A 13,734-nucleotide genomic window follows, 5' to 3' on the forward strand; every position below is an offset into this window, starting at 1 on the left:
ACTTTAGAAGTCTTTTGTGTTAATATCTCCAAAGGGTATGGGAGAAACTTTCTTTGAGAATAAAACGTGACTATGGTAATGAGATTGTTGTTTTGTGTCCCACACTAGTAGAAAGTTGTTTTGAATTTTTTCTTTATTTGTCCCACATTGGTGAGAATTGTTTTTTGGACTTCAGGTTGAAGTTATATAAAGAGTTCAACTCTCTATTTGTGAAACACACCTTAGAGTTGTACTTTATCAAGAAGTAGTGGATTGATTGTTGGCATTCGAGGACGTAGGTAATTTTCTACCGAACCTCATTAATTTTTTATCTTGTTCTTTTTATTGTTTTTATTATTAGTTTCTGCATTACTTTAGTTTCTTATATATTCAATAGCATTAGTTGTAGTATTGGTGTTTGACACAAGTGGGGTGCTCGACACAACAATTGATATCAGAGTTAGGTTGAATAGTGTCGATGCGGAGGTGTTCCTTTGTTAGGATCCTTGATTCCACGTTTGATGCCTAAGAAAGACCTTGTCTAAGCGAGTGTTCAGAGACCATTGCAGTTCAGTCGCTCCTTGGAGGTCGACCTGGTCAAAGTAGAATTTTATAGGATAAAATAGAGTAGACACAGTTGGTACGTACTATTTATTGTAGGCCTTTTGTTTTGTTGGTTACTATTGAATATATAGAAGATGATAGAAACTAGTGCAGCAGTAAAAGAAACTATGTTCACATGAACTCCAACCCCTTTGGCTTTGACATCATCATCAAAGACGATAACTAATGCTTGGTTTGAGGTGGAGAAATTTGATGGTACTAAACATTTTTGTATGTGGCAATGTGAGGTGATGAACATTCTGTATCAACAAGAGTTAGATATTGCTTTGGATGATAAACCAGTGGATATGGGTGATAGAGATTGGGAAAAAATCAATCTTCGGGCATGTGGTACGATTCATCCGTATCTCACTAAAAATAAAAAATATTGTGTTATGAGGGAGACATCTGCAAAGAAATTGTGGAAGACATTGGAAGATACATTTATGATCAAGAGTCTGGAAAATTGACTCTATTTGAAAAAGAAATTGTTTTGCTTGCAATATTAACTAGGTATTTTGATTAATGACCACATAAATGCTTTCAATAAAATTTTGGTCGGTTTGTTAAATTTGGATGAAAATGTAAAAGATCAGGATAAAATCATATTGTTATTGAACTCTCTCCCTAACGATTATGAACATCTGACCAAAACTTTATTGTATGGGAAAGATAAAGTTACTTTTGATGTTATTTGTATTGCATTGATTAGTACTGAATGTAGAAAAAAGGATCAAAGGGTCCATAAAGAAACATCAGAAGCACTAACAATAAGGAGACGTTTTCAGAGTCGTATGCCAGGAAGGAGGAGTAAATCTCATAGGAGAAGTAAATCTCATGGGAGACCTGCTAAATATAAATGTGCCTTTTGTCATGAGAAAAGACATTGGAAGAAAGATTGCCCTAAATTATAACAAAATAATAAAGGCAAAGCACATTCAAATGCCAATATAGCTAATGATGATGGAAGTAAGTCAGATTTTTCTCTTATTGGAACATGTTCGTCACATATTTTGGTGAGTGGATTTTGGATTCTAGTTGTTCCTATCACATGTGTCCCAATAGGGAATGGTTTTCCAATTTTTTAAGAATTAAATAGTGGGGTTATTTTTATAGGAAATGATAAAACATGTACGGTGGGGAATAGTATACAAGAAGAGGAGATTTCAATTCGAGAATCTTCACAGCAATAAGAATCAATTGTTTCTCAGAGGCCGAGACGAGAAATTCGAAAATCTACTTGGTATAATGATATGGTGGCCTATGCACTTTCAGTTGTGGATGATAATGTTCCTTACACTTTCAAAGAAGTAATGAGGAACTTTGAATCAGACAAGTGGAAAAGAGCGATGGATGAAGAAACGCAATCTTTTCATCAGAATCAGATTTTGGAGTTAGCCTAACTGCCCAAGGGTAAGAAAGCAATTGGTTGCAAATGGGTTTATGTAAAGAAAGAAGGATTTCCAGAAACACATAATGTTTGCTTCGAAACTAGATTGGTCGTTAAGGACTACGCACAGAAGGAAGGCATTGATTATAATGAGGTATTTTCTCCTGTTGTTAAACATTCTTCCATTCAAATTTTGTTGGCTTTGGTAGCACAATTTGATTTTTAACTAGTTCAGCTCGACGTAAAAACTGCATTTTTACATGGTGATTTGAAAAGGAAATCTATATGACTCGGCCAGATGGATTTCAGGTTGTTGGAAAAGAAAATTGGATATGTAAACTAGGTAAATCGTTGTATGGTTTAAAATAGTCTCAAAGACAATGGTATAAACAATTTCATCAATTTATGATGGGTCACAAGTACATCAGAAATAGATATGATTATTGTGTTTATTTTCGCAGACTATAAAATGGATATTTTATATATTTACTCTTTTATGTTGATGATATGTTAATAGCTTCAGAGAATAAGGAAGAAATCAACAAGTTGAAAAGTCAGTTAAATCAAGAGTTTGAGATGACAGATCTTTGTGAAGTAAAGAAGATACTTGACAAGGAGATTCGCAGAGATAGAATGAGAGGAAGAGTTAGTTTGTCTCAGAAACAATATTTAAAGAAGGTAGTACAGAGTTTCGGCATGTCTGAACAGTCAAAACTAGTAAGCACTCCTCTTACTCCTCATTTCAAACTTAGTGCAGCTTTATCTCCTACATCAGACAAGGAACATAAGTATATGTCACAAGTTCCTTATACAAGTATTGTTGGTAGTTTGATGTATGCAATGGTTTGTACTAGACCTGATATTTCACAAGTTGTTAGTATGGAGAGCAGGTATATGCATGATCCTAGTAAAGGATATTGGCAACTATGAAATAGATTTTGAGATATATTGTGAATAAGATTGATGTTGGTATAGTATTTGATAAAAATAATACTATTGGTTAATGTGTTGTTGGATATGTGGATTCTGATTTTGCAGGTGATCTGGATAAACATTGATCAACTACTGGATATGTTTTTACATTTGCTAATAGTCTAGTGAGTTGGAGGTCTACCTTATAGTCTATCATTGCCTTGTCGACAACAGAAGCAAAGTACATGACAGCTTTAGAAGCTGTTAAGGAAGCTATTTGGTTGTAGGATTTACTTAAAAATTTGGGAGTTGTTTAGAAGCATATTGTTATGTTCTGTGATAGCCGGAGTGCTATTCATTTGGTAAAGAGCCAAGTCTACCATGCACGAACGAAGCACATTGACATTCGATTTCATTTTATGCGGGATATTATTGATGGAAGCAAGATACTTCTTCAGAAGATTGCTATAACTGAAAATCCCGTAGATATGTTGACTAAAATTGTGACAACAATCAAATTCAAACATTGTTTGGACTTGATCAATATCCTGCAAGCTTGAATATTCTTGGAAGGTGCCGATGATATAGAACTCCAAAGAATGTTGGTGACTGAAAATTTGTTGAATTTATTGTCAAGGTGGAGATTTGTTGTTTTTTGTCCCACATTGATAGAAAAGTTTCACATTGGTAAAAAAAATTGTTTTAAATTTTTTTTTTTGTTTGTCCCACATTGGTAAGAAGTATTTTTTGGACTTTAGAGGTTGAAGTTATATAAAGAGTTCAACTCTCCATTTGTAACATTTGTAAAACACATCTCAAAGTTGTACTTTGTCAAGAAGTAGTGAATTGATCATCGGCGCCCGAGGACGTAAGTAATTCTATACCGAACCTCGCTAATTTCTTATCGTGTTCTTTTTACTGTTTTTATTATTAGTTTCTGCATTACTTTAATTTCTTATATATTCAATAACATTAATTGTAATATTAATGTTTGCCACAAGTGGGGTGCCCGGCACAACAGAGATTACTTGTAATACATTTGTAGTTTTCTCGAAATTTAAGGAACTTTATTTGTTGGTAATTGTAAATATAAAATCTAGAATTTTAATTTTGTAATTATGTGAAATTAAATAAAACTAAATATATTTTTATGTTAAAATTTATATATACTTTGGCATTATTTTAAATTTAGGGTTCCAATTTCATATAATTAAACAATTGCGTTAAGGAGTGGAATAAATTTAAAAAATTCAAAATTCTAGGAATTTCAAATGAGTTGAGTCCCTACTTGATGCTCGATAATAATTTCTTCAATTGTCAAAATAAATGAGTCATACTCAAACTTAGATTTTAAGTTTGAAAATTATACGAGCCAAACTTAAGCTAAGGTGATTCTCAACTCGTGAAGTTTGAGTTATCTTGGACTAGCTTGCAAGTTGACTTATTTAAAACCTTTAATAGATTTAAGAGTTAACTAACAAAAGTAAGTTCGTGAACCTTTTTTGTTTTGTGTACGAAATCAAAAATTGATTTGTCTACTTACCCATTAAGAGCCCCATCAATTTAAATATTTGGTATAGAGTTTATTTTAAATTAACATTATTTTACATATATATATATTTATTTATTTAAAAAATATTTTTCTCTAATCATCCCTAATCATATATTTTTATATATGATCATTTATTTTTATTTTTATTTTTAAAAAAATGAGGTAACAAAAACAATTGAACATTTTTTACCCTAAAAAAAAAAAGTAAATTTCACGTTGTCTATGTCTTTTACAACACACAACTCATTTTTAAAATTTTACCACTTACATATATTTAGAACTTACATTCAAATTATATTATGATTCAAATTGTATTATGATTATATATATAAATTGATTGAAATTTTACACTAAACACTTCAATTTGGGAAGTGGATTTCATCTATTTTGACTCATAATTTGGAAGGCTTAATCAGATGCTAAGATATTGCCCATTAATGGAAATTCTATTCTAGTCCAAGCATTTTTGTTAAGTAAAACTCAGTGCTAACATCAAGAATTTATTACTTGGAAAAAAGAAGACAATATTTATTATACAATTAAGATCAATGGGCCATGCATCACTTTTTTCTTTTTTCCTTTTTAACCAAATAACCTTTCTTAAAATTTGAAAAATAGTTCTTTTGTCTTTAAGGAATTTTCTAATAATTAGAGTTCGAAATTTATACTTTGAATATATATATATATTTCAAGTTCAAACATCTAGAAAGGATTAAACAAAACTGTAAGATGAAAAATGGATTATTTCTGATATGTAACCTAACTTCAATTAATCGAGTAAAAAAATAATTATTTCTAACTATGAGTTCTCAACATTCCATATAAATTTGGACTTAAATATATAAAATGATTTCTTTTGCCCAAAAGGTAATAGAAAGATTAAATGGCCTAGCAAAAAGAATAAATAAAACATTAAATGTTTAGAAAAACTTTGTGGGAGAAGGATTGTTACAAAAAATATAAATGTTTAGAAAATATTTTTCAATAAATGACAAGTGGTTGGATTCACATTTTAATACTTTTCTAAAAGTCTGGGTTTGACTAATTACAAATTCAACTAGGATTTCTTAAAATTCACATATCGAGAGAAAGATAATTATTTAAAACATTAAATATTTGCATTTTTTTTTTTGAGAAAATGACAAGTAGATTGACAATAAATGCTAGATCTTTGTTTTTTGTTTTTGTTTTTTTTTTTAAGTCTTGCATTCGACTTATCTTTCATTTAAGATAAAATTCTCACAATTATGAAAAATAAAAAAGTGGCAAGTCAGTTCACATCTAGATTTTACAATAAGCATCTTACCAAACTTTTTATCTAAAAATCTTATATTCGACGCATTCCATCTGTAAAATAAAATCCTTTGTGATACGTCGTAACTCATAATCTTAAAAAATAAAAATAAAAGAAGAAAAGAAAAAGTGGGGCTGGGGCCGGTGTGGGATTTGGACAAGTGGAGGGGCAGCTAGGAAAATATCAAAAAAGGGGGATATGTTTCTAGTTTTCCATGTAGGGCGTCCGAGTTGGATCGGTAGAAAGGAAAGGGTGAGCAGTGAGTAGTGAGTAGTGAGTCGTGAGTAGTGAGTGAGGACGAGTCAGGAGTGGCGGATAGGATACGCGACGACGCGAAAGTGACTTTTTAATCCCTGTCGAAACCCCGCGATGCTTTTTCTCCACAACAGAATCTTCGCGTATTCTGCTCTACAGAAACAAAAACTGCTTTTGTATTCCTTGATTCCGGTTTTCTTGGCTTCCCCAAAAAATCACTCTTCTCTTCTCTCTCTCTCTCTCTCTCTATCGATTGACGATTCTGTATTTTTCTTTTTTATATATATAAATTTGACATAGTTGTAGATCCTCAAGTCTCCCTTTCTCTCTCTGTTTTCTGCTGAGTTTTGATAACCGAAGAGCTGAAGATCTGAGACAGTTATGGGCTCGATTCCACCTGAGCTTAGCTTGAATTTAAGACCGACTTATATTCCCAAAACGATCACCGATTTTCTCAGTGACCTCTCCGCGATCGGCAATGTTTCCGAGAGGAAAGAGAAGCTTCAGGATTATGTTAAGAGATTGGAAGATGAAATGAGGAAGATTGACGCGTTCAAACGGGAGCTCCCCCTCTGCATGCTTCTTCTTCACGATGGTTCGTTTGTTTGTATTTTTTTACTGCGTTTTCTTTGTGAGAAGGAATTTCGTTCCGTGTATTGATGAATGGGTCAATTGTACTGATGGGTTTTCGTGTTTGATAATTTTGGTTAATGATTTTTGAAATTTTTGTTGAAAAACCATTCAATTTTGGAGATGGGGTTTTTTTTCGGTTTCTTGATATTTCACTAGTAATGGGTTATTATCTAGAAATTCTGATTTTCCCTTTTTTGTTGCAGCAATTCTTGCTTTGAAGGATGAATTAATACAATGTCCGGCAGCCAATGTTAAACCAGTACTAGAAGAATTCATTCCATTAAAGAAGGATTGTGATGAAGACGTCAGTGTTAAAAAAGAAAAGGACTGTAGAGATAAGAAGAATTGGATGAGCTCTGTTCAGCTCTGGAACAGTGATGACCATCCCACTACCAATTACATCTATAATCAAAAGCAAAGCTCTGTTGCAGAAATCAAGCGGGTAAATATACAAAATTAGTTTAAAATTTGAACAAAAACTACTGAGAATTTTCTGATTGTAATTAATTTGATCTACAAATTTTTAATGACAGAGGAATGAGGGAGAAAATCGCTCCGCTACTGAGGATCCACTTCAGTCCTCTAAATCAAGAGCTGGAGGAAGAGCATTTATACCATTTAAAGGGTACTCTGTTTTTCCGGCTACAGCATCGGTAAAGGAAAACAAGGAGGACTTGCCAGTTTCTGGCCTTTCTCTTCTCACTCCTGGAATTAAACCTCTGAGAGAAGAACCGGTCGGTTCGAGTGTTTTGAGTTCTAAAGCTATCTGCAGCAAAACAGTTTCCTCCCCTGCTCACAATTCCCAATCGAATTTACGAACTGCACCACAGCAGCAAACTGCCCGGAAACAGAGAAGGTGCTGGTCGCCGGAGTTGCATCGGCGGTTCGTAAATGCGCTGCAGCAACTGGGTGGTTCACAAGGTAAGAAATCAAAACTAAAAATTAAGGTTTCGATGAGCCCAGATTTTGTTTGCTTTCATTGGATTTTCTCCCTCCTCTTTTCATGGATCACAATCGTGGCTACTCTGGTGAAATTTCATTTTGTTGAATGATTGAATCTGTAAAAGATGGAAGATTGGTGGCACAAAAGCTACATTATTTTTCTTTCTGGTCATTTCAACTTTTCTATAATGGAAACTAAGCTTAAATTTTGTGACGAATTTGTTTTTATCATGAAGATAAAGTATGCAAGCTTTGTGAAATTGAGAAATTGATGTATTGCAGTCACTGAACTGTGGGAAGCTGGAGCTAAAAATAATTGATCTCTTTGTGTTCATGGCTGTGATGGGTTCTTTACTTTTTCTTAATTCTTTTACCTTCAAACATCTGATTTATTGTTTCTGTAAAACTTACAGTGGCCACTCCGAAGCAGATTAGAGAACTAATGCAAGTAGATGGGCTCACCAATGATGAAGTGAAGAGCCACTTGCAAGTAGGTTCTTCAAATTCCTCATCGTCTTTCCTCTTCTGGGTTTCATTTTTTTTTTTTTTTCTTAATTTATATTGAATTTTGATTATCATGGTGGATAATGATTTTTCTGACTAATGATTTTTCTGTGTAATTCCAGAAGTACAGACTTCACACCCGAAGACTTCCACCTACCTCAGGTTCCCCTGCAAGCCAACCTGTTGTTGTTTTGGGAAGTTTGTGGATGTCCCAAGATCAATATGGTGACTCCTCAAAGGCCAGCAGTTCCCAATCCGGTTCGCCGCAAGGTCCCCTTCAGTTAACCGGAAACGGTGGAGGGACTTCGACTACAGGTGGCGACAGCATGGATGATGATGAAGATGAGAAATCAGAGAGCTATAGCTGGAAAAGTCAGATTCACAAACAGGGAAAGGATGATGTATAGAGTTTCTCCACTATGGATTTTTTGCAGATAGAATCATACATTGGAGTAAAGACATAATAATAATACAGTATACATGAAGAAGATGGATCTTGAGGCTTGAGAGGCTGTGAATTTTTGCAGGATTAGTTTTCCCTTCCCTACTTGATTGTAAGTTGTGTCTTTCTTGGTTTTGGTATAGGGGATTAGTTTTCCCTCAAGTAAGATCATCCATGTGCCCATGGAATGAAGAAAGAGGATAATTTCTACATATTGTCAAGTTCTAAGTTAACCATTTAATTTCTTGGTTGTGAGAACTGCATATGTTCTCCTCTTCAATCTGAGATTCAAACCGTGCCGGGTTGCTTTGAGTTTTTGGGGTTTCATTTGAAAGGATTCTTATGCAGGCTCTCTGTGGAATTGGCTTATTGTGCTGTCTCTGAACATAATTGACTGGAAATGTATCTATTTCTCTTTCATATGTTTAACTTGTATTCTTGATGTGTATGTTGTTGTGCCCCTCCTCCTCCCCTTCCACCCACACCACCCCCACCCCCCCCCAAAAAAAAAAAAAAAAAAAGATAATAATGAAACAGAAGAAAAAGAAGAAACAATAATGCTGCATCCTGCTTAAACTGAAGAAGCAAGAATAATAATGAAAATATGAAAATTCAGTTTTGAAATCCCACTCGAACTGGTTTCAAGATGCTTTCTGAGATGCCTGCTTGTCAAATGTCTTACATCATGTTTGGTTTGCTGAATAAAATTGGGTAAGTAGGGAATGGGATGGAAATTTGAATAGAGAGCATGACGAAATTAAATGATAAATTTGATTTCATTTTCTTCGGTTTTACATAACTACCGAACGTGTAGTTATTCTCTCCAGTTTATCTGTGGTTTTCTACATATAATTTTATTCTTATACATTCTCATAATTCTGCTACCCTCTTTCAGAAGAGACGGTCAAGGAAACTTTTTATCTGATAAAACATCAGAACCAGGATGCCCTTGAAGTTTTCTACAACCAAACATCAAAGAAATTAAAGAGTGTCAGCATTTTGATTAAACAAGAGGACGGGAGAAGATCCAAACTTATCATAGAGAGACTTTTGAAGGGTTTTCTCCATTCCTTTTAAGAGAGAGAATCTTCAATGTCAATTATTTTGTTTTGACGTTTGCTTAATTCAAGGTGGCTCTGACAGGCAAGTTTTTGACAGTACTCACCATATTCATCCCACCAAGCACAGGTTTCACTCTTTTCCCATTCCTCCCTGTTCAATTAAGGCGGGCCGTTTGGAAACCAAGAAGATCAGCCAAAAAGGATGGTGACTTGGATTTCCGAATCCACTGGTAATGAATGCAGATAGGGCAAAGATAAAGATGCTGTTAATGTCATTACACAGCCCAAAGCATCTGAGGAGGGTAGGATGTTCGTACACATGCCTGCAGAGTGGTTTCCGCAGTGTAGCAAACTTAAAACACATATGGAGAGGCTCATTGTGTAACAAGATCATAAGCATGCTTACTGTTTTCCACATTTTTACTATTGAACTAGGCCTTGAGCTGAATGGTTTGTCTTGGGGAAATACTGATATTCGAACAAACCTACGGCTTGGGATTGGGATTCGGGATAGCTTAGACCATTGGGCTTGCACCATTAAAATTCTTCTCAGAATTGACATTGTTAGGAATCCCATTCTTAAGAATGAGATACTCACCTCAAAATATATATATATGTATTATTTGCATTGTAAGATTTGAAAGAATATATGCATGATCTTCAATGTCATGTTCACTGTTTAGTAAATATTTTTAAAAGATTAGGGGTTAGGGATATTGCACAAGGCACCCCCTTTGGCATTTGGGGGGTTTGATAAAAAACTTGTATTGTAATTATAGTATAATTTAGAGAGAGCTTTTGGGGAGAGGAAGGGGGTTGGGGGGGGGGTGGGGGGGGGGGGGGGGGGGAGGGAAGGGAAGTGGATCCACTTAGGCGATGGCGAGGTCATATTGTAAAAGAAATTTCACCAAATTTTATCCCTTTACCTAACCAGTCATATCCCACTTAAAAACACAATCAATTGGGCATGCTTATCTCTGTGTTGTGACAAAACAGTCACTCTCACAAGCATAATAATAGAGAGAGAATCTTGTGGACAAGATATAATGAGTGAACCCCACATTGACAGGACCATTTTAAATGTGGAATAAAATCACTTGGTGAAAAGAAGTGAGTGAAAATGATGGCACCCCTCTCCCTCATTTGTCTCCCCTTTTTCTAATTAGGGTTTCTTTGATCATCTCTGGTTTCATTTGTTTTGGGATAAATGATGAGGTCTTCGAGCATAATAACTCTTTTGTTTCTTTTCCCCTTCTTCCATTAGTAGAAAAACAGAGCAGAGCAGAGCCGAGCATATGCAGCAGAGCAGCTGAAGCTGAAGCACATGGCAGGTCCTGTGGAATGCATCCACCCACTTGGCCCACAAATGAAATCACTCATAGTGAAGATTCCTTCACAGGTACTGATTCCCCATGGTGGGAACTGTTTGGGAACACTTTTCCCTCTGGGCAGGAAAGGACGGGCAAGCAAGTACCCAAAAATAAAATATTCACACAAATAATCCTTTTCATTTAAGCACTGTTTGTTTGTGAGCATCTATAAATTATAAGAATACAATTCAATTTTCATATCACATTTAGGTTTCATGTTTTCAGCTATGTAAGTTTTTTTTTTTTTTTTGGATTTTTTTATAAGGGAGGAGACAAAGTTTTACATGAATGAATAGCAAGACTTTGATTTTAAAAAAAATAAAAATCTGGCACTGACCTAATTCTGTGTCCTAAAAATAATTCTATTTCTTAGCATATTTTTATGAAGTCTGATTATTGAAGATGGAAATTGAATCCAGTTGAGTTTTGACATGTTAATCTGAGTTTGCTTAATAAATGAATTTTAAATTGAGTTTGAAGTTGGCTCATTCATTAAGTGATAAAGTAAATGAAGCATTCCCCAAATGAGTTAAAAAAAAACTAAGCTTAAGTTTTGAATTCGGGTTTAGAATTAAATAAATAAGCTCAATTGAGCACTTTTAGGGTCTGTTTGGAATTTAGAAAATAATAGGGAAAGGAAAGGAAAGAAAAATTTTTAAAAAATCCAAATTTTCATGTTTGGTGTAAAGAAAGTAAAAAAAAAAATTTTTAAAATACCAAAACTATGAACAAAATTTTGATTTAGCACATCATTAATATCTAGGCTTTCCTAATTGTTAGTCATATAAAACAAACAATGAATTTTCTTCTTATTTTCCTTTCTTTTTCTGTTCTCAAACTGTTGGATTTGTGAAGTTAGATATATTAGTTAATTAATTATGAAGTTAGCTTGTTAGTTAATAAGTTATTTCATTTTATTCCTCGTATATAAAAGCTCAGTTAACAGTTGTTTTGTACTACTGAATTTTAATCAAGAATGCAGAGTATATTTCTTCTTTCTTGCAGCTTCTTTCTTTTTCCCTCTACATGATTGATCTTAGTTCATTTTCTCACAAGGTATCAAAGAAATTCTGAGATCAATTGTTGTCCTTCCTCAATTCTGAAGTAATGAATTCTGGCGATTGAAGCCAGCCTCCTCAATTGAAGATCTCAGGAGTTTCTTGAAACTCGAAAGAAGGTAACTTGTTTTTCATTAATGGCGTCCTCCTCCTCTGCCTCCTTTGTCAATCTTGCAGATGATTCTTCAAGTCCTTATCATCTTAATAATGCTGATAATCCTGACATTCAGTTGGTTACACAACTTTTAATTGGAGAGAATTATCATGCTTGGAGTCGATCAATGCAAATTGCTCTACAATCAAAGAATAAGCTTGGTTTCATCAATGAAAGTTTTACCTTGCCATCTAATGTTTCAGACCCAGCACATAATGCTTGGTTACAGTGTAATGATATGGTGTTCTCATGGTTACTCAATTCTGTATCAAAAGAGATAGCAGCAAGTTCTATCTACATTGATACTACAAGAGAACTTTGGTGTGATTTGTAGCAACCTTACCTACAAACTAATGCATCACAAATTTTTTAGATTCAAAAGGAAATTGGAAATCTGGTACAAGATGATCTCTCTGTAAGTGCATACTTCACTCGTTTGAAGACTCTTTGGGATGAATTGATGAATTACATGTCCTTGCTTCCTTGTGGTTGTTCAAGAAATTGCAATTGTGAAGTCTTAAAGGCTGTTCTTGAATATCGACAACAAGAATATGTGATTCGCTTCATGATGGGACTTAATGACACTTATGCAAGTGTTCAATCTCAGATTTTTCTGATAAAACCACTTCCTGATATGAACAAAGTTTTTTCTTTGATCCTGCAAGATGAAAGACAACGTGGTATTCAACCTAATGGCAAATTTTCCAATCTTAATTTAGCTGCTCTGGTTTCTACTACTCAACAAAAATTTTTTTAAGAAAAACAATTCAAGATATAAGGCCCCTTCGAAACCCAAACCTGTGTGTAGCCACTGTGGCATGATGGGGGCATACCAAGGATAAATGCTATAAACTTCATGGATATCCTCCTGGTTGCAAGTCTACAAAGTCTCGAATTAATTATGTTAATGGTAATTTTTCTGATACTATTTCACAGGGAGCACAAATTCCTGAAGGATCCTCATTGCCTTTTACTCGAGAGCAGTGTCAACAACTCCTCTCTATGCTTGATTCACACAATTCTTCAATCAAACCTACTATGGTTCATCAAGTAGGTACTCAACAAAATTCTCAAACACTCCTTAACCAAGCAGGGATTTTTCCTTCTCCTCAACATAGTATCTTCACAGCTATTAATTTTTAACATTTCTCTTCATTCATTAACAAGGCTGAACACAATTCTTCTAATGCACCTTGGATCATTGATACTGGTGCAACTAACCACATGGTCAGCTCTGTTTCTTGCTTACATTCACCTTTACCTGTTCAATATACTTTTGTGACCCTTCCAAATGGTCACAAATCCAGTGTTACTGTTGACCCTATTGGTCATACCCGGTTTTGATTATAACAAATATTCAGGTATTTGATGTCTATCAAGTTTGTGTGCAGGTTCATATTTGTAAGATCACTTGATGGCATGAGAGGACTTAAAGTCTAAAGACCGAGAAGATTTATTCTTATTGTAATTTATTTTATGCTCATTTGGGTCTATAATAGTAATATAGGATAAGGTCTGTAATAATCATTGCATATCATGCATGTAAATGCAATAAGCTCAAAAAACCTTAGGTCCTTGCTCATTC

General features: G+C 34.3%; 1 protein-coding gene across 1 annotated transcript; it reads left to right on the plus strand.

The window, feature by feature from the left end:
* The first annotated feature begins 6,085 nt into the window (after window positions 1–6,085).
* On the plus strand, window positions 6,086–8,928 carry LOC131156303 (transcription factor HHO6-like). The gene is made up of 5 exons (XM_058109874.1): window positions 6,086–6,580; window positions 6,822–7,060; window positions 7,152–7,539; window positions 7,974–8,050; window positions 8,187–8,928. The coding sequence occupies exons 1-5, from the start codon at window positions 6,367–6,369 to the stop codon at window positions 8,469–8,471; spliced, it is 1,203 nt and encodes a 400-aa protein (XP_057965857.1). The 5' UTR covers window positions 6,086–6,366; the 3' UTR covers window positions 8,472–8,928.
* Window positions 8,929–13,734: the final 4,806 nt, after the last annotated feature.

This window comes from Malania oleifera, chromosome 5 (genome assembly GCF_029873635.1).
Source record: "Malania oleifera isolate guangnan ecotype guangnan chromosome 5, ASM2987363v1, whole genome shotgun sequence".
Classification (NCBI taxonomy): Eukaryota; Viridiplantae; Streptophyta; class Magnoliopsida; order Santalales; family Ximeniaceae; genus Malania; species Malania oleifera.

Bases quoted from the DNA above. Each gene is read 5' to 3' on its own strand.
- LOC131156303 (XM_058109874.1), top strand. From the start codon at position 6,367: ATGGGCTCGATTCCACCTGAGCTTAGCTTGAATTTAAGACCGACTTAT. The intron at 7,540-7,973 runs GTAAGAAATCAA...TAAAACTTACAG, and splicing joins GCAACTGGGTGGTTCACAAG to TGGCCACTCCGAAGCAGATT. The intron at 8,051-8,186 runs GTAGGTTCTTCA...GTGTAATTCCAG, and splicing joins AAGTGAAGAGCCACTTGCAA to AAGTACAGACTTCACACCCG.